This window comes from Saccostrea cucullata, unplaced genomic scaffold (assembly GCF_032062105.1).
Source record: "Saccostrea cucullata isolate Sc308-1 unplaced genomic scaffold, CSIRO_AGI_Scuc_v1 ctg1410, whole genome shotgun sequence".
Taxonomy (NCBI): domain Eukaryota; kingdom Metazoa; phylum Mollusca; class Bivalvia; order Ostreida; family Ostreidae; genus Saccostrea; species Saccostrea cuccullata.
In genome coordinates, this window is record NW_026939285.1 from 67625 (window position 1) to 90135 (window position 22511).

The following is a 22511-nucleotide window of genomic DNA, read 5'->3' on the forward strand; positions in this document are numbered from 1 at the left end:
TATCTAAGTTTTAAATAAACCATTAATTATATTTTTATCAAACTTCATATGCTAATAGTAAATTCACACTGATGTAAGCTTTTCAGCTAGAACAACATTTTGACCACAACCTTTCCTTTGACCTCTCTTTTCTTAAAACAAAGTGTTAAGCTTAGTTTTATTAGATCATTCAAGATATATTTATCAAACATAATATGCTGATATGTATTAGTGAGAGCTATTCACCTGCATCAAAAACTTCATCTTGCACATTCCTGTGACCTTGACCTCCCTCCTCTTTAATTTGTATTTTGCTTAGTTTTTAGCTCTACTGGTCAGAGACCAGAAGAGCTTATGCGATAGTAATGCGTCCGGCGTCCGTCCGTCCGTCCGTCCGTCTGTCTGTCTGTCTGTCTGTAAACAATTTTTCAAAATGCTACTCCTCCTACAGTTTTGGTCTGATTTCAATATAACTTGGCATACAGGTAGACTACACTAAGATACATAATTCTGTATATCGGTTTTTGATTTCAATGAACGGTGTTGCTGTGGTTACTAAAAATAGAAATTTCTGTGAAATTCTTTCAAAACACTACTCCTCCTACAGTTTTGGTCTGATTTCAATATAACTTAGCACACAAGTAGACTACACTAAGATACATAATTCTGTGTATCGGTTTTTGATTTCGATGAACGGTGTTGCCATGGTTACTAAAAATAGAAATCTCTGTGAAATTCTTTCAAAACGCTACTCCTCCTACAGTTTTGGTCTGATTTCAATGTAACTTGGCACACAAGTAGACTACACTAGGATACATAATTCTATATATTGTTTTTGATTTCGATGAATGGTGTTGCCGTGGTTACTAAAAATAGAAATTTCTGTGAAATTCTTTCAAAATGCTACTGCTCCTACAGTTTTGGTCTGATTTTAATATAACTTGGCACACAAGTAGACTACACTAAGATACATAATTCAATTTATCGGTTTTTGATTTCGATGAACGGTGTTGCCGTGGTTACTAAAAATAGAAATTTCTGTGAAGTTCTTTCAAAACGCTACTCCTCCTCGTTTTGGTTCGATTTCAATATAACTCGGCACACAAGTACACTACACTAAGATACATAATTCTGTATATCGGTTTTTGATTTCAATGAACGGTGTTGCCGTGGTTACTAAAAGTAGAAATTTCTGTGAAATTCTTTCAAAACGCTACTCCTCCTACAGTTTTGGGTCTGATTTCAGTATAACTTGGCACACAGGTAGACTACACTAAGATACATAATTCTGTATATCCGTTTTTGATTTCGATGAATGGTGTTGCCGTCTCCCGTGGTTAGTAAAAATAGAAATTTCTGTGAAATTCTTTCAAAACACTACTCCTCCTACAGTTTTGGTCTGATTTCAATATAACTTGGCACACAAGTAGACTACACTAAGAACTTAAAGAGACTTACCGTAATCAAGGATCATTGTTCTATTTATTGCTGTTGTAAAGTTCCAATTCCCAACTGCTTAAGTACTTTTCTCTCCCGTTGCTATAAGTACATGTACAAACCAGTAGAGCTTCAGTCTCGACAGAGACTTCTGGTTAAGAAATAATTTAAGACATTTTTATGTTTAACATGCACTTATACATAATTTGATGAGAATTTATTATCTATATCCAATTTATTTATATTTTAGTTTCAATTCTGAAAAAAACTGTTTAAGATATTTTCATCAAACTTTATACACTAATACAAATTTTAGTTTTTAGTTTTTAGCTCACCTGAGCCGAAGGCTCAAGTGAGCTTTTCTGATCACATTTTGACTGGCGTCTGTCTGTCTGTCTGTCTGTCTGTAAACTTTTCACATTTTCGACTTCTTCTCAAGAACCACTGGGCCATTTCAACCAAACTTGCCACAAATCATCCTTGGGTGAAGGGGATTCAAGTTTGTTCAAATGAAGGGCCACGCCCTCATTCAAGGGGAGATAATTGGGAATTAATGAAAATTTGGTGGCATGTTTTAAAAATCTTCTTCTCAAGAACCACTGTGCCAGGAAAGATGAAACTTATGGGGTAACATCTCAGGTAGTGTAGATTCAAATTTGTTCAAATCATGACCCCCGGGGGTAGGGCAGGGCCAAAATGGCCGACCAAAGTTTTACATAGAAATTTATTTGAAAATTCTTTAAAAATCTTCTTCTCAAGAACCACTGTGCCAGGAAAGATGAAACTTATGGGGTAACATCCTCAGATAGTGTAGATTCAAGTTTGTTCAAATCATGACCCCCGGGAGTAGGGCAGGGCCAAAATGGCCGACCAAAGTTTTACATAGAAATATATAGGAAAATTCTTTAAAAATCTTCTTCTCAAGAATGACAAAGCCATAATTCATCAAATTTTTATGGAAGCATCCTCAGGTAGTTAATATTCAAGTTTGTTCAAATCATGACCCCCGGGGGTAGGGCGGGGCCAAAATGGCCGACCAAAGTTTTACATAGAAATATATAGGAAAATTCTTTAAAAATCTTCTTCTCAAGAATGACAAAGCCATAATTCATCAAATTTATATGGAAGTATCCTCAGGTAGTGAAGATTCAAGTTTGTTCAAATCATGACCCCTGGGGGTAGGGCGGGGCCAAAATGGCCTACCAAAGTGTTACATAGAAATTTATGGGAAAATTCTTTAAAAATCTTCTTCTCAAGAATGACAAATCCATAATTCATCATATCTATATGGAAGCATCTTCAGGTAGTGTAGATTCAAATTTGTTCAAATCATGACCCCAGGGGGTAGGGCGGGGCCAAAATGGCCGACCAAAGTTTTACATAGAAATATATGGGAAAATTCTTTGAAGAAAAGCAAATCCATGATTGATCATGGGATTACTTTTGGATTTTAACTTCTCAATAATAAACCAATTTCTACTTTTTCTTAGCTACAGTACTCAGGTGAGCGATGTGGCCCATGGGCCTCTTGTTTAATGTACCATTAGTAATACACATCTGGCGGGACATTCATGTCCTATAGACATATTTCTAGTTTTTCAAATCATCACCTCAGGCTAGGGTCAGGCCACAGTTAGGGATCAAAGTTTTATTTAGGAATAAAAGGAAACACATCTTTAAAATTCTTCTTTTCAAGAACACCAAGAGCATGATTAATTTGGAAATATTCTCAAGAGGTGTAGATTCAAGTTTGTACAAATCATGACCCCCAGGGTTAGGGAGGGGCCATATTTTTCCAGCCCCTTTTTGCCATCCATATGAAAATTCAAATTTTGAAACCATTTTACACATACACAAAACAAACCAATCATTTTCTAAATGATCATGGTTTAAAGCTATTGCAGCATAAGATATTAGGGAAGTTCTTGAAAGCAGGGTGATTAAACATGTCAAATATATGAAAAAAAAAAAAAAAAAAAAAAAAAAAAAAAAAATTCTACCCCGATTTGATCCCCACCCCCCACCCCCACCCCCCCACTCCCCGGGCAAAATGAAAATTCCGAAACCTTACTGCACATCTACATGACACCACCAACCATCTCTTAAAAGATGATTAGGCTACTGAGTAAAATGTAAGAGGAGTTTAGGGAAGACGGGGCTTTTTGCATAAAAAACATCAATTTTTTACCCTCATTTGACCCCCCGGGGCAAAATCAAAATTCCGAAACCTTACTGCACATCTACATGACACCACCAAACATCTCGTAAAAGATGATTAGGCTACTTATTCAAATGTAAGAGGAGTTCAGGGAAGACGTTGCATTTTACAAAAAAAAACGTCATTTTTCGACCCTCATTTGATCCCCTGGGGCAAAATCAAAATTCCAAAACCTTACGGCACATCTACATGACACCACCAACCATCTCTCAAAAGATGATTAGGCTGCTGAGTAAAATGTAGAAGGAGTTCAGGGAAGAAGGGGCTTTTTGTATAAAAAACATCATTTTTCGACCCCCATTTGATCCCCTGGGGCAAAATCAAAATTCTGAAACCTTACTGCACATCTACATGACACCACCAACCATCTCTCAAAAGATGATTAGGCTGCTGAGTAAAATGTAGAAGGAGTTCAGGGAAGATGGGGCTTTTTGCATAAAAAACATCATTTTTCGACCCCCATTTGATCCCCCGGGGCAAAATCAAAATTCCGAAACCTTACTGCACATCTACATGACACAACCAACCATCTCTCAAAAGATGATTAGGCTGCTGAGTAAAATGTAGAAGGAGTTCAGGGAAGAAGGGGCTTTTTGTATAAAAAAAACGTCATTTTTCTACCCCCATTTGATCCCCTGGGGCAAAATCAAAATTCCGAAACCTTACTGCACATCTACATGGCACCACCAACCATATCTCAAAAGATGATTAGGCTGCTGAGTAAAATGTAGAAGGAGTTCAGGGAAGAAGGGGCTTTTTGTATAAAAAACGTCATTTTTCGACCCCCATTTGATCCCCTGGGGCAAAATCAAAATTCTGAAACCTTACTGCACATCTACATGACACCACCAACCATCTCTCAAAAGATGATTAGGTTGCTGAGTAAAATGTAGAAGGAGTTCAGGGAAGATGGGGCTTTTTGCATAAAAAACGTCATTTTTCGACCCCCATTTGATCCCCCGGGGCAAAATCAAAATTCCGAAACCTTACTGCACATCTACATGACACCACCAACCATCTCTCAAAAGATGATTAGGCTGCTGATTGAAATGTAGAAGGAGTTCAGGGAAGACGGGGCTTTTTGCATAAAAAACGTCATTTTTCAACCCCCATTTGATCCCCCGGGGCAAAATCAAAATTCCGAAACCTTACTGCACATCTACATGACACCCCAAACCACCTCCCAAAGGATGATTTAGCTACTGTGAAAAATGTAGGATGAGTTCAGGGAAGAAAAGTGTGACAGACGGACGGACGGACGGACGGACGGACGGACGGACATGAGTAACAACAATATACCCGAACTTTCTTTAGAAAGTGCGGGTATAAAAAGAGTTAACACAGTATAAAGATATTTTTAGTTCACATAAGAAAGAGTTGACATAACGTTATAATATATCTACATCACGGTATGGAGTTCTGACATAATGTAATAAAGTGTTGATATACTAGTAATATAGAGATATGTTCACATTATGTTATACACTTTTTACACCACGTAATAAAGCACTGACATAAAGGTAACATGTGTTCACCTCACATCATGACGCTCTCATCGTAAAATAAAGATAAATCCATATCACGTAATAATGCTTTGATAAAATAGAAATATACACTCTCAAAAAGGAATGGATTTTTGACTTCATGTAAGGATAAGTTAAGTTATAAAACACAATTTACTTGACGTAATGCAATTTTGACCTCACATATTAAAGAAATGAAATGATGTAAAGAAACATTCATTTCACGTAATAAAGTTTTAACACAAAGTAAACACATTATCACTTCACATAATGAATTTTTTACCTCAAGTTATGAAGTGCTGACATAATGAAAGGATGTATTTACTACATGTAATGCAGCATTGGCATGATGATAAGATATTTTTACATCATCTCATAAAAAATTGACATAACGTAAAGATATGTTCAGATCACGTTATGATAAATTGACATAATAAATGCATAGTTGTATGCTATAAGGCAGTGATGGCGTTCCATAGATACGTTTCATTTGACGAATAACAAGCCTGAAAACTCAGTTCAGAATGATGGATCGGAGAGGTCGTTTGGTTTTGATTTCTTCTTTATTTGTATGCCTCACAAATTGTCAAGGCAAGTGAAATTTCTCTAATTTGGTAATATTTTGTCTGTCGATTGTGATATGGAGTATCCAAATAAGTATACTAGTAATGCATGTGGTTATTCTGCATACAGTAAGAGGATCCGGGAGTTATTCTTGAATTAGATTCACTTGATTCTACTCACTTTTTATATCCCCCGCTTGAAAAGCGGGAGGGTATATAGTAATCGGTATGTCCGTCTGTCTGTCTGTTAAGCTTTGGGGATCCCATCTCTTATCCGCAACTCCTCTTATACCACTGAGTGAAATTTAATGAAACTTTCACAGAATCTTTATTACATATTGCCATTGTGCACCTATTTTATTTTTTTTTTATTTTGGGTTTCCCGGCCACAGCAAAACATAGACTTTGCTATTATAACCATATGGGAAGCGGGGGTATCATTTAGTGAGCTAATTACTCACAATACCTTTAGTTGAAATATGCATCTTACATGTACGTCATTTCAATCTGTTACAATCAAAACATTTAATGATAGACAATGAAATGAGCGGTACAATTCAACGCGGACGGTCGAGAAAACATTGGATTGAAATTCTATTTTGAAATTCATTTTCAATCTATCTCATCTATGCTAGAAGGCTCATTATTACTGATTGACCCAGAAGACAAATAATTTCAATTTCGGTATCATGCTATAGTTTGAAAATAATATATAAATCAGAATTTTCTGTCCAGCGTTTTAAAGAAATATATGAAGGCACAAATATTTGATTTCTGTTTTATATAATTTATGTATGTGTGTTGGGATGGGGGGAGGGTGGGGGGCTCAACAATCTTGCAAATAAATAACATTTTTCATTGAAGACAAAGCTAGGATAAGCTCTTGTTATACTAAAACTTAATTGGTACAAATAAAGCATGATCTGACTGGACACTTTTTGACACCCCTCCCTTTCTCCTAGAATCAACTGGCTGTCTCCTAAAAAAATAGTATATGTCTTCTATGACTTTTACCAGTGTCCTTTAAATTAATTAACAATTGTTTTTTAGTTACATGCTTATATATTGACACATGCTTTCATCTTTTAGAAAATTAGTTCTACTCTGAACTATTCTGAGTTACTGAAACATTTGTCTATGTGTCTTTGTGTTACAATCATTTCCATTAATTCGTCTTTGTTTTATGTGATTTGCTTGATTCATTTTTGAATATATTACAAACTTTTACGAGCTTATTTATGATTTCAAAATTAATCTTCTGATAAATTTCATCACTAAATCAATTGTGTTAAATCATCATGCGTTAATATTTTTTGAATTCCTGAAAACAGCTGTTACATTTATTATATCCCCCACTTGAAAAGCGGAAGGGTACACTACAGCTCAACAAACTTTTTAAACTCACATGGTTTTTCGCACAAATTAAAGTCACATTTTTCTTGCAATAAAACTTAAAATCATCGAGTTTCAGTACAAGGTATAGGCCTTATATTATGAAATATTTCATGTTAAAGGTGCATATTCTCTAAAATCATTATCTTAAGTTTTAAAAGTCAATGTTCTAAAAGGGAATAAGTTTATAAATCGTGTGATGTTAAATGTGTATGATTCTATCATAGGTTTTTACAAATTCATTAATCGAACTTTCTTTGATATATTTAGTTGAAATATTCAAATTGACTTCTTACAGATGAGTATTTTTCTAGGTACTTTGCACATTTTCAATATTTGTCATGGTTTTGTCGAAATGCAGCGCCAAAAAAATGACAAAACCGCATAAAGAAATCATGTGAAAGGATAGAATAATAAAGTATTGTTTATCTTTCAACATAGTAAATTGTAAATATTGAATAATGTTTCTTTTTACACTTATGGTCTGAAACTTTGAAATTTTGCGTTGGTAGGTAACTCTCATGATGCTAGATTTCAGGAAGTTAACCTGAAAAAATGTCATCTTTTTAACATGGAAAGCAGTCGAACAGATGAGAAATACTTATATCATCTTGCGCCTTAGTGTCATATTAATGTACAGAAAATGCAGAAATTACATGAACTGCACTGTTTCTGTATGACGGCAAGGCAAAAGTATGCTTTAAAATGAATGCGTACAAAGACGGTTGCATTTGAAGAGAAATCATAGAAAAACCATTTGAAAACTCCCATAATATATCATCCAAGAGCATATAAATATCCTACCAATTATTATGTGTGAATTATGTTTAAAGTAATGGAATATGATCAGAATTAAATTATAAATCATTTTTAAAACATATTTTGTTGTCACGTTACACAATTTTGCTGTATAACAATGTGACCTTAATACGTGCGAAAAACCATGTGAGTTTAAAAAGTTTGTTGAGCTGTATATACCGTAGAAGTAAACATTTTAGCGGGACGCAAATTTAGCGATTTGTCCTTCAAAATTGATATTTTATTTTTAATGAGATGTAATTTTAGCTAGTAAGCTCAGTAAAGAAACCTTTACAAATAAGGCGCAATTAATTTTTAGCGATATTCAATTTTAGCGACCTTGGCAACCTCGCTTATAATGCCACAATTAAATTTTCGCTAAAAATTCTGCTTTTATATGTTCGGTAGTAAACGATTTGTCCGTCCGTGTGTCTATTACGCTTTGGAGTACCCATCTCTTATCCGCAACTTCTCGAATACCACAGAATGAAATTTGATGAAACTTTCACAGAATCTTTAAAATATATTGCCATTGTGCACTTCCTATTTTACTTTTTGATCTGACTCATATTTTGGGTTTACCACAACAAGACATGGGTACTCCCATTATATTCATATGGGGGTATCATTTAGTGAGCTCATTGCTCACAGTAACTCTAGTTTGTTGAATAATTTTATTATTGTTTCAGATCATCTGCCACCAAAAATGATCAGCACTTTTAAAAGTGAATATTACTTCCCTATGCTGTCCATACTAACTGATGCTACGATTGAATGCAATGCCAAAAATGGAAAAATTGAGTAAGTTTATGAGTATTTTAATGCTGACCAAGTTTCTCCCCCTGAGATTCAATCCTAAAAGTACTGTAAATTCATCACACAATTCCTGTGGTGAAGGTTTAAAATATAAAAGAGACACTCTAATATTAAGAGCTTTAAGTTGTTGATCATAAAGAATTATGTTGCATCATTATAGTATTTCTTTTAGATATGAATGGAAGAAAGATGGAGCAGTTGTTCAAAACAGCAAATATGTGTCAGTGGACAAAGACACAGGAACTTTGAGATTTAACCAGATGCGTGCAACTGATTATGGAACCTATCAATGTTTTGCGAAGAATGATTTTGGGACCTCACTTTCCAAGCCGTTTAAAGTGAAAGTATCTTGTAAGAAATCAGTTGAGCGCTAATGCTTTTAATTCAAGGTCATATTTATTTGTAAAGAGCTAATACTATTCAATCAAAGGGCAAAGTTCATTTATTTTATTAGTACCATTTTCATTGTTTTGCAGGAAGTTGAATATCGTACAACTTACAAGCTTTCTTGTTGACAATGAAAGAGTGTTACATGTATACCTTACTTGTTAATTAATACATGTATAAATTCTTTTAATATAAATTGTTGGTTGATTTATCAAAAAAGACCTACCGGTATTTTAAACACAGCATGCATAAGGATCTAGTATCCTGTAAATTTAAATGTTTGCAATTTTGGTTTTTAAGCTGAACGATGATGTAATTTGGTGTGTAAATCACACTAACGTGTCTTGTGACGGCACATATTGTGGTCCTCTTCATACGCAGCTTTAAATATTTTCATTCGAGTTTTTCAAAAATATATATATTTCTTTAGCAATGGGATCTTTTCCCTTCAAAGAACCCCAGGAAATACAATGTAAGGAGTTTGAACATTGTAAAATTCCTTGTCGAGACAAACCAGAATGTTCACCGGATTCTGAATGCAGAGTGCAGTGGAAAATCGGAGAAGGCACAAAGACAAATGTGGAGTTATCAAAGAGAGTCGGGGTGGATGGAAATGGTACGTAGAAATAAGATGCATTCCACTAAAGTATCATGTATGGCACGCCAAATTCACAAAAATGAGATAATCATAGTTTCACAATCGATAAACTAGGTTTATCGGTTGTAAACTATAGTTTACAAACCGTAAACTATAGTTAGCAACGTTAATCTATATTTCACATCTGTAAACCATAGTTAATCTATGTTTCACAACCGTAAACTATACTTAACACCGAAAACAATCATATGCGATTGCAAAACATAGTGAAACGGAAATGGCTATTTTTAGTTTCGTACAAACGTTAGACCTACGTTATCTTTCAAAGTCTTAAACACTAAAAAATATTAATTTTACGATCATACAGATAGTATGAAACTGCCACTACACTGAGTCTGCACTGGGAGAATACTAGTTGAACAGCAGTGCATTTGAAACCTCTCTGGTGACGGAGTTGATAAACCTTAGTTCGTTTCGTCTCCTATATGCCGTTATAAGACCTGAATAAGGCAGACGGTTGCGGAGAATAGACAGCTAAGTGTTTAACAGTAAACCAGTACGTAAGACCTGAATAAGGCAGTCACTTGGTTGTATAGAGAGAGAGGTGGCATACCACAGGAAAAGGTGGGGGAAGTGCCAGGAGACTTTTGTAGTGGCAGGTCAAGAAGAAATTTATTTACGGGAGACACCCGTTGACCACAGCTAGTGGTTGTCCAATCAAGAAGAGATCCATTGTATTACTTTACCGTATTTGTATATATTTGATTGTAATTTTATTGGGTCAACAAAAACCTGAGTTAACAGGTTAACGAACCCTAGTGTAACGCCTCGGTGATAAAAGCCATATCACCACACACACCCAAGATCGGCCGCGTTGCACGTTACATTATTTGGTGGCAAGCGTCGGGATTTTGTTGACCATGGATTCATCTAAAAAGAAACTATAGGGCGTATGGAGAAGATCTTAGAGAGGATGAGAACGCCAATCAGTGACGGTGGTCAGACAAATGGAGAGTCTGGATATGCAACACACAGTACTGATAATACCGCTATGTCAGGAGATGTGTCATTTGACGAGTACGGCGCACGGCCTAAAGTTAGATTTCCAGACGAAGGCAAACAAAGCTACACACCAATTGCTGGGGTAGACGACGTTGTGATGGGCCATCTATTTGACACGCCAAAACCACTGAGGCAGTCAATGGGGACAGACAATGCGAGGACAGGCCATATAATCAAGCCAGCCACGTATGACGGAACCAGTTCCTGGCTTGACTATACAAATCACATTTTGAGGCTTTTGCTGTTGTAAACGGCTGGACAGAAGATAAGAAGGGTCTTTACCTGGCTGTTTTACTGCGTGGCCAAGCACAGTCAGTGTTAGGTGACTTACCAAGTGATACTGGTCAGCACTATAAGACACTGGTCAGATCCCTTGAGGAGAGGTTCTCCCCTCCTAACCAAACAGATCTGTATCGTGTACAACTAAAGGAACGAAGGCAAAGAGCATCTGAGTCAATACCAGAGTTAGGTCAGGCCATAAGACGATTAACTAATTTGGCCTACGCGTCAGCACCTGGCGATGTGCGAGAAACTCTGGCCAAAGATGCGTTCATAGATGCCTTGGTAGCTTCAGAAATGAGGATCCGCATCAAACAATCTCATCCTCAAAACCTTAATGAAGCCATCCGGCTAGCCGTCGAACTCGAGGCTTATAATCGTGCAGAGAGCAGAAACCTAGAAGGAAAAGGCCATTTACGAGTATCGGCAGCAGAACACTCTTCTTCAGAGGTTAGCCAATCCATTCTTGAAACATGGATGAAGTCCATGGAGGCTAACATGAATACGTTAACCAACGAAATTCGAAAACTGAAGCTGAATCGGTCAGTCAGTAAAACCTATGACAAACAAGCGGGAGGCAAACTATTGCGTTGTTATGAGTGTAACAAGGAAGGGCACATAAAACGCAATTGCCCAAAGCTGAAGAAACGACCTTATGAAGGTGAACACAAGGATTCAAAAGAGAAAAAGGGATTAGGCAGACCAGTACGAAGTAAACAGACGTCAACCTGTCCTAGTGGAATAGTTGGTGTTGGATCTTCCCTAGATGAAGCAGGCATGTACATAGACATCTCTGTGCAAGGCGCCCAAGCTAAATTCCTGGTTGACACAGGGGCAACACTGACATTGTTGTCCTCAGCAATGTACGAGAAAATTGCAGAGAACATAAGGCCAAAGCTGCAGAAGGTTAACCAGAGTATGTTAGCTGCCAATGGAAGTGAGCTGTCTGTCAAGGGTAAGACGGACTTAACACTTAATATTGAGGGTATGGTAACACATACGACTGCAGTCATTGCGGAGATCCAGGCACATGGAATACTGGGGCTTGACTTTCTACTGTCTAATGCATGTATGGTTGACATGAGCCAAAAGGTGCTTCACATCAAAGATAAAATAATACCAATGTTTGTTGAGGGTTACATTGGTTGCAACAGAATAACCGCAACAAAGATAATCAGATTCCTCCTAGAAGTGAGATTATTACGCAGGGACAAGTGTTGAAGGACTGCAAACATGTTCGAAGGAAAACGTGTTTGGTAGAACCATTTGTATCTGATATGCCAAGAGAAGGCTACATAACAGCCAGAACACTGGTCTTACCACAAGAGACCGTACCAGTCCGTTTGCTCAATGTTGGCGAGGAATCCAAAGTCATATACCCAGGCACGATTATAGGACAACTCAGTGAAGTCAGGGTGGTTGAGTCAAAAGAGAAAAATACGTCAAGTAAACCTAAGAAGTTAAGACCTGATTTGGTTGATATGCTGAAGAAAACTTCGAACCACTTAACACGGAAACAGAAAAGGGAAGCTCACAAATTTTTGTATGAATATACCAATCTCTTTGCAAAGTCTGACAAAGATTTGGGACGCACAGGAATTGTCAAACACAGGATTGATACTGGGGACAACCATCAGATCAAAATACCACCAAGGAGGGTACCCGCTCATCTAACAGAGGAGGTTGACAAACAGCTGAACGATTTGCTGTGTGATTGAGCCATCAAACAGCCCATGGTCAGCGCCTATTGTGCTAGCGAAAAAGAAGGACGGTACATTCCGCTTTTGCATTGATTACCGCAAGTTGAATAGCTGTACAATCAAGGACGCATACCCCCTTCCCAGAATAGACGAGTCACTGAATCAGTTGAGTGGTAGCTCGTGGTTCTCTACTCTAGATCTCTGCTCAGGATATTGGCAGGTAGAGATGGAGCCAGACGACAAACAAAAGACAGCCTTTGCCACACGTCGTGGACTTTTCCAGTTTAAGGTCATGCCATTCGGCTTATGTTGCGCTCCTGCAACATTTGAGCGCCTAATGGAAAGTGTTTTGGCAGGCCTTCACTGGGATATCTGTCTTGTTTACCTGGATGACGTGATAGTGACAGGCAAAACCTTTGAGGAAATGTTGGCAAACCTTAGAAAAGTATTCGACAGACTGCAAAATGCAGGTCTTAAACTCAAAGCCAAGAAATGCTGTTTGTTTGCCAAAAAGGTGACTTACCTTGGACATGTAGTGTCAGAGGAAGGTGTAGCGACTGACCCAGACAAAACAGCTGCAGTAAAACAGTGGCCAGTGCCTACTAATGCCACTGAGGTACGCTCGTTTCTTGGGCTATGCAGCTATTATAGGAGATTCAGCAAAGATTTCTCAAGCATTGGAAAATGCCTACACACACTGACAGAGAAAGGTCACGCCTTTGCTTGGTCAAAAGAATGTCAAGAGGCATTTGACACCCTTAGAAATAAGCTGACCAACACTCCAATTTTAAGGCATCCAGACTTCTCGCATCCCTTCATATTAGACACTGATACCAGCAATGTGTCTATAGGGGCAGTCTTATCTCAAAAGACTGATGGTCAAGAGAGGGTTGTTGCTTATGCAAGTCGGACATTGACAAAGTGTGAGCGCAGGTACTGCGTTACACGAAAGTAATTGCTCGCGGTTGTCCACTTTGTCAAACACTTTAGGCATTACCTCTATGGTAAAAATTTCATAGTCCGGACAGACCATAGCTCCTTAAGGTGGCTTTTCAAATTTAAGAATCCTGAAGGACAGTTGGCACGGTGGTTGGAAATCCTCAGTACATACGATTTCGAAATTCAACACCGACCAGGTACACAACACAGCAATGCGGATGCATTGAGCCGTGTGCCATGTCGCCAGTGTTGTTTTGATCCAAATCGGGAGATAGATTTGGAAAGTAACAAGCAAGACGGAGTGAGAGCTATTTGCCAAGCCAGTGGATCAAAGGATGATGATGACGATCCATTGTTGTCTATGAAAGACATGCAAGACAAAGACAAAGACATCTCTCTTGTCACAGGTTGGGTCAAGGAGAAGACAAGACCTGAGTACTGTGTGATAAGTGGCCAAGGCTATGTGCTACGATCTTTATGGTCACAGTGGAACAATATCTGCATAGAAAATGACATTCTGTATAGAAGATTTGAAGAGGAAGATGGAAAGACCATACGCTTACAGGCTATTATACCAAGTAGCCAACGACGGACAATATTCGAGTACTGTCATGATGTGAGGACAGCTGCACATCTTGGCGTGAGCAAGACACTGGCTCGAATAAGGCAAAAGTTCTATTGGCCTGGTTTGCAAGCAGACACCAGAATGTACATAGCAGGTTGTGAAAAATGTTGTAAAAGGAAGGGTCCTCAAATGAAGAGAAGAGCACCCATGGAATTGGTTGAGAGTGGTTTACCATGGACAGGATTGCCACGGACATACTGGGAGAACTACCAATGACAGAGGATGGCAATAAATATATATTGGTGGTATCGGACTATTTCACGAAATGGACCGAGTCCTTCCCTATGCCGAACATGGAAGCCAAGACAGTGGCAAAACTAATTGTTGAAGAAGTAATTGCCCGGTTTGGTGTACCATCAGTAATTCACTCTGACCAAGGTCGACAGTATGACAGTGCGCTTTTTGAGGAGATGTGTCAAGTTCTCCAAATCAAGAAGACACGGACCAGCCCCTACCAACCACAAGGTGATGGAATGGTGGAGCGTTTTAACAAGACGCTAGTGACAATGTTAAGCGCTTACGTGAATGACCATCATTCATATTGGGATAAACACCTACCATTTGTAATGATGGCTTACAGGGCTTCCGTTCACGAGACAACTGGCTACACTCCCAATTACCTGATGCTGGGAAGAGAAGTGTCAACACCGCTTGACATCATGTTCGAGATGCCCAGATCAGTGCAGAATATTCCCAAAGACAAATGGGCCTGGGAATTAAAAGAAACCTTGGAGAGTGCACACAAACATGTCAGAGAGAACATAAAAACGGCAATGGTTCGACAGAAGAAGTATCATGACCAAAAGTTGTCATGGCAGAAATTTGAGTCAGGTTGCCAAGTCTATGCATTCTTTCCCATTCGGAAGGCAGGTCGCTCACCTAAATTTACCAGTTAATGGCGAGGTCCTTACAAGGTGCTATCAAAGATGACGGATCTTACCTACAAGGTTGACTGTGGACGTGGTGGAAAACCACAAGTGATACACGTCGACAGAATGCGTCGAAGGTATTCTCAAACGTTGCAAGGCGAAATACCTGATGATGAGAGGACGGCACCAGAGGACGAGCCTGAACCTCTAGGTGATGACGCAGAGGCAGAACAAGAGTCAAATAACCATTTTGATGGAGACGACAACCCTGTAAGACGCAGGAGAAAGCCACAGTGGATGGAAGACTACGTCTTGTACTAGAAAGATGACAACACTTGTCATTGCACAGTTTTGTAAATATTGTAAATAGTTAATCATATGCGGGACGCATATAATCTTGAGGGGAGGGTAATGAAACGGAAATGGCTATTTTTAGTTTCGTACAAACGTTAGACCTACGTTATCTTTCAAAGTCTTAAACACTAAAAAATATTCATTTTACGATCATACAAGTAGTATGAAACTGCACTATACTGAGTCTGCACTGGGAGAATACTAGTTGAACAGCAGTGCATTTGAAACCTCTCTGGTGACGGAGTTGATAAACCTTAGTTCGTTTCGTCTCCTATATGCCGTTATAAGACCTGAATAAGGCAGACGGTTGCGGAGAATAGACAGCTAAGTGTTTAACAGTAAACAAGTACGTAAGACCTGAATAAGGCAAATCACTTGGTTGTATAGAGAGAGAGAGGTGGCATACCACAGGAAAAAAGTGGGGGGAAGTGCCTGGAGACTTTTGTAGTGGCAGGTGAAGAAGAAATTTGTGTACGGGAGACACCCGTTGACCACAATTAGTGGTTGTCCAATCAAGAAGAGATCCATTGTATTACTTTACCGTATTTGTATATATTTGATTGTAATTGCAGCCCGGAGGACCGGGCTGCTCTATGCATATAAGTTTAAGTGTTGGTATATGGGGATTTGGGTGGGAGTAGTTATTTAGAATTAAAGGTTTTCTAAACATTGAAAAGATTGTTAATCAGAATGTCCTTTCCGTTCAAAAATTACGAGATACATGGTATATTTACTTCCATAAAGTGAATCTGTAAAAATATATATGCTTTTCATATTTGATATATAAAGTTGCTTATCATTAACTTTCGAAAAAACGACAGGTCCCTTTTTTTAGAACATCGAATTTAACTTCTCGGATAAAAACGTACTCTGCACAGTTCGTGTTTTATATTCTAAAATTGAAAAGTAATACGTTTTTAAATATAGATGATGCGTGTGTCTAACTTCAATTATATTTTATGCAGCCAACATTTACTTGAGGAATTCATCAAGTTTAAAATGGTATCGTTTTTGATTGATTTTTAGCTGACTGCAAGTTTTCAAAATATTCGCTACTATCGTCTCCATCAATTAGATGCATGCCTTTTCACTATTTTTGAAGAAGCGGTTTGATGATCAAGACTCATTTTCATTGTTTACTTTATATATTTCCCGGGCGACAATTGATGGTTACATCAATGTTTTCTTGTTTTATTTGGTCAACAAAAACCTGAGTTAACAGGTTAACGAACCCTAGTGTAACGCCTCGGTGATAAAAGCCATATCACCACACACAACAAGCTCGACCGTGTTGCACGTTACAATAGATTATCTGATAAATACAGTTTCACGATTTTTTAAACAATAGTTTACAAACCGTTAACTATAGTTAACGATCTGATAAATATAGTTTCAAAATTTGTGAAACTATGATTAACAACTCTTAACTATAGTTTACGATTGTAAACTATAGTTTACAAACGTGAATCTATGTTTATCAACAAAATCTATTGTTAACGCTTTATTACAGACATATAAACTTAATTTAACATTCGTAAACTATAGTTAACAACCGTTAAATATAGTTTTACAGATGAAAACTATACTAAACGAATTGTTAACTATAGTTTACGGTTTGTAAACTATAGTTTACAGTCGATAAATCTAGTTTATCAATTGTGAAACTATGATTATCTCATTTTTGTGAATTTGGCGTGCCATACACTGTATATATGTTAATTCAATCTACTGAAATATACTAGTATTCCGTCACTCAGAAAATAAAATTGCAGATAATATTTTTGTATTCTTTGCAGGTGACTTCCATTTTATATGGACAAAAGCCTCAGATTGGACTGGCTTAATCTACAAGTGTGGAGTGTGGCAGGAACAGCTCAAGATGTTGGTTCTTGGCAGTCTTACAACTCTTAGAATTATCAGTAAGTATTTAGTTATTGCAAGGATTATCAATTATCAATTATTAGAAAATCTTACCTTTTCTGAATTGGTCAATAGTTACTCTTGCTACCAAAACAGTCAAACCCCATTATCTTCAATTCAATTGGACCGAGAAAAATGAGATCGAGTTATCCAAGGACTGGAAACGTTCATGGAAAAGAACTAAAGAATGCAGGGTTAGGACTTCATAATCACTTCCACATAGCCATGGTATTCATCCGTGTTTGAGATACTCAAGATTTACTGTATTACAAAAGCAAACAGTGACTGTGATACATTAATTTGACTTGTTAGCTCTACTGGTCAGAGACCGAAAGAGCTTATGCGATAGTAAGGTTCCGTCATGTCGATCGGTCTGTCTGTAAACAATTTTTCAAAATACTATATACTCCTCCTACAGTTTTGCTCTGATTTCGAAATAACTTGACACACAAGTAGACTACACAAAAATACAAAAATTCAGTACATCGATCTTTTATTTCGATGAAGGGTGTTGCCGTGGTTACTTAAGAAATTCTTTTAAAAGGCTTCCTCTCCTACAGTTTTCGTTTGATTTGAATATAACTTCACACATAAGTAGACTACACTAAGAGACATAAACTAGTGCATCAGTTTCAGATTTGGATGAACGGTACTAAAGATAGAAATTTCTGTGAAATTCCTTTAAAACTTTATTCACGCTACAGTTTTGGTTTGATTTCTAATTAACTTGACATGCTAGTATACTACACTAAATTACAAAATCCAGTGCATTGGTTTTTGATTTCCATAAACGGAAACTTACGGTAGGAACTGTCAATGTGTTTTTCAGCGGCTAGTCGTGTCCCGAGACTGAGTCCTAATTTGATCTATAAATCTGGTGGTAAGGCCCATTACAGAGGAGAGGGTGTTCTCAAATGCATGTTTTCAGGATAGTGAGTAGAATTAAATCATTTCAAATGCTATTATTACAATTAATTTAGAAAATTATAAAATATTACACAAATGTCCTATTGTAAAAAATGCTAGCTGCAGATCTGTAACTATCTGGTTGAGAAAAAAAATTCGGACAGACAAACTTGAGAGCAATATGGATGTCGGAATGCCAAGTTTTGGTAACTTTGGTCCAAGGCTACAATGGGCTGTTTAAGATTGTTGAAAATAAAGCAAAATAACAAGATGAGAGTAAAATATGCATTTAAATTTTATAATTTATGGATATTAACATTTTCGAGTGGGGCGTTTAAAATAGAGAATACCATTTGAAAGCATCGCCGTAAATCGAGGGTGTTTACAATGCTTTGATCTGTAAATGTCTGGTTTATCTGTCCGAACAGGGAGCCACAGTTCTGTAGCTAGAACGGTGCCTATTGTCAAGACTGTTCAGCAATTTTTTTCTTTGTAAAAAAAAAAATAAAGAATAATTATGTAAAATCAATTTTGTGATATACCGGTATGTTACTGGTCAATTTTGTTTGTAGTGCAGCACCAGATATTGAGTGGGTTTCTCCAGACAATGTAGTCATCAAGAATTCTGACAAATATGTCATCACCGATTATGAAAGGACACTGACTATTAAGGATGCAATGCAAAATGATGAGGGTCTCTACACATGTACAGGAAACGACACAAACAAGATAAACCCCCAACGAGTTTTTCTTAATGTTACTTGTAAGTTCATTAAAAAATGATCGTGCTGAAAGCTAATCCGATATAAAACATGCATGTATAACGACATACAAGTCAAAGTTTACTAAAAAAGAGCAGATTTGATTATCAAGAACATTATTTGTAAATCAACCTTAGACTGAGTGAAAAATAGAAATGAACCAGAAATTCCAAGTTATCCTTAAAAGTTAAAAGTTAGTGCTGAGACTAATCGGTCTTGAATTCAAGGCTCTTCTAGATAATTTAGAGCTTCTCGTAGAGTGACTTCCATCTACATGTAATGATATACATTTTTCAGCTGCACCGATGCTTGATTCAGAATCAAAAAATCCCCAGATGAATGACTTGTATGTGTCCGTTGGGAAAAACGCCACATTTTACTGTGAGGCCATATCTTTACCTGGGGAAAGTGCTCCAACTGCTCCGCGATGGATGAAAAACGGAGTGGCTCTACAAATTGATGGAAGTAAGAATGTGTAATACGACTTAAAAATGTGTTTTTTTAGTAAAATTTTTAAAGAAATTTCGATTACCTTCTCAAACTATTTATGCTCATTTTCATGTAAGCATATTTTGAGTGGTAATTTCATGAAGTAAAGATAACCATTTTAATTTAACAATTTTATAAAATACTCATACTTATTTTTAGGCAAGTATATTTTGAGCTCGAACCAACAGATGCTGATTGTGACCAATGTACAGAAAGGTTTAGACTCCGGAGCTTTTCAATGTATGTCTGAAAACAGTGAAGGGGTTCTGTTCAAGGAGGCTTTCCTCAAAGTTATAGGTAAGGTGAACAATGTGTTTCTCAACTGCCATAAACCAACTTTTAATTGCATGCGAGAAATTGTCCCGAGGTTCTATGAAGAAGAAACAGTGGACTTACTAGGAGAACTTTTGTAAATGGAAGACCATCTTCGCAAGCCAAGGGTTTCTGATACGCTACTCTCTTTATGAGGAGAGCAGCGTATCAGAAACCCTTGGCTAGCGAAGATGATGGAAGACCTGATTTTAACTTTATACATAGTCATGTATTTCATTGTCATCAAAACTTTTGATGGATATAGGGCAAAAGTTTAATAAACTTTTGAAACAATCCCTTTGATTAATAATTTTAAATCAGAGGTGACAATTATACATGTACACACATCTTTTTATCTGAGTGTGCAGTGCCTCGATGCACCTATAGATTGTCGCATATCTTTAAGGTATTCAATCCCTAATAGGAACAAATTCAATGAATTTGAATACCTAACAGATATGTAACAGGTCGAGACCACTACCTTATATGGAAGCCAATTTTAACACGTGACAATGTCTTCGTCACACCCGTTGTCCAATCAAGCGACTGATTCCCAAAGCATGACAGTCCACTACGTGTTTATTATTCAATGGCGACACGTGGTTTTCGTCGGTTTGTTGCACAATATTTACCTCGTCACCGGAAAAACTGTAGAGCTTCTTTGTCACTTTATAAGACCGAAATTGAAAGATTATATTCTAAAGACATTGCACCATGCTCACATTCAATATTAGAGTTGTTTTAGATGATTAATAGTTGCTTCTAATACCTTAAAAACACTTTGACGTTTGCATGTACATAAAACACTTTCTGATAATAATGTGGAGTTAAATAATAATTGCACACCCTATCCTGCTGTCAAAAACCAAGGACCTATGTACTACCTGCTAAGACTATGTTCACGTGTATCACGTTGGAGAAAAACTCAGTGTTTTATCGACACGATAGCACCTACGTCTCTTTGAACAATGTTTATAGGCCGATGTTTTATAAGTTGATGTAAGGCTTCATAGCGCAAATTTTGTAAATTTGAGCATAGAAATGAAAGATTATACATCATTTTAAATATTTCTTTCACAAATCTCAAAAAAGAATTGGAAATTAGTTTCCAAGGAACAATTCAAGTTTCCTTTTATTTTCAACACAGCTGGGTACTAGTAGTAACCCACAATGCATTTCGGTTCATTCATCAGTAGGTAAAGTAAACAGATATGCAAATTTATGCTGACGTCAGAAATTCTAGTGGTCTCGACCTGTGTAAACATTGAATACTCAATTTATTTAGTCATACTTCCCATATATTACTATTTGTAAGTATAGTGGGATTTGTCCTAATTTAGGACCTTGAATTTTGGTAAGAGTTATATCCCCTTTTTTTAAGTAATAAAAAAAATCAATTTAAAAAAATTTAGCTGGTAAAAAAATTGTTTTAAATTGTCATTCTATTCTTAATGTTTCAATGCATCTTTCCACCGCAGGATTTATTGATATTCAATTATTTTTAATTTTCATTTTGAAAAAATGCTTTTCCCATAGACTTCAATGCAATCTATGTTAATTAACTACTGCGTAATTAATGACATTTTTAAAACTTTCTCGCGGTCAATCATTTTCTGCTATAAAATGCTTTAATAAAATATGAGAGTATTATTTACTTGATGGATATTTAAGGGTAGGGAATTTGGTCCCGTTAGGGATGGAAATCCTTAAAAGAAATAGTGATATTCAAGAAATGTTCATATCTTTTGACCTTCTTTTATTAACTGAAGTATATTATTTTTTCTGAAGATCCAATAACCATAATACAGAGACCACAGGGAAGCTACAAGATAATGCCAGGAGATAAAATAAGTCTGGGAGTTTTGGCCACAAGTGAACCATCTATGTCTCTACGCTACAAATGGACATTTATCAATCTGCAAGGTGAAGAGCAGGTGGTCAAAGACAATGACATATGGAAGATATCCAGACCGACACTTAACAATCTGACCATCGACGTCAGTCAGGTGTTAGATCCTGGTGTCGTACTCGGCGTATCAGGGGAATATAATGTGGACGTCTTCCATAACTACGACTCCGAGAGAATCAAAGTCACCGTGGAAACAGAGATAATCACTACCGGTAAGCTTGTTGTCGCTCGGAGTTTCATAATTTCTACCATAATCATAAGAATTGGAAGATCAAGTTATAATTAATATTTACATTTCGGAATGTACATCTTATAAATATAACTAAGAAAGATCGAGGAAAAACTTCAAGATATCCACAGAATTTGAGATATCCAGGGTAAAAGGCTTAAAGATAAAGTGGCTTATTATTTTAGCCAATAGTATAATAACGAGTACTTTTGGACAGTTCCACATTTTTTTAATATATGCACTTTTTCCACACTTTAATTCATTACACTTGTTAACTACGTCATCATTAATTTGGGGCAACATTCAAAAATAACATCCGATATTTAATATTACCTATACTATGCATAATTACAGGTAACTTTTCATGACTCCAACTTCGATCTCTTGATGTTCTTTGTTGCTTGAAGTGAGTCTCCGGACCTGAATTTTTTCCCTATACTGGATAT

General features: G+C 36.9%; 1 protein-coding gene across 1 annotated transcript; it reads left to right on the plus strand.

Moving 5' to 3' along the window:
- Positions 1 to 8503: 8503 nt before the first annotated feature.
- Positions 8504 to 22056, plus strand: LOC134252721 (contactin-3-like; the record flags this gene model as incomplete). Its single annotated transcript, XM_062735228.1, has 10 exons — positions 8504 to 8507; positions 8600 to 8711; positions 8899 to 9077; positions 9544 to 9729; positions 17336 to 17458; positions 18289 to 18391; positions 18938 to 19128; positions 19424 to 19591; positions 19775 to 19912; positions 21716 to 22056. Coding segments are annotated over exons 1-10 (1545 nt in total), but the record flags the coding sequence as incomplete, so codon positions are not given.
- Between the last annotated feature and the right edge of the window lie 455 nt (positions 22057 to 22511).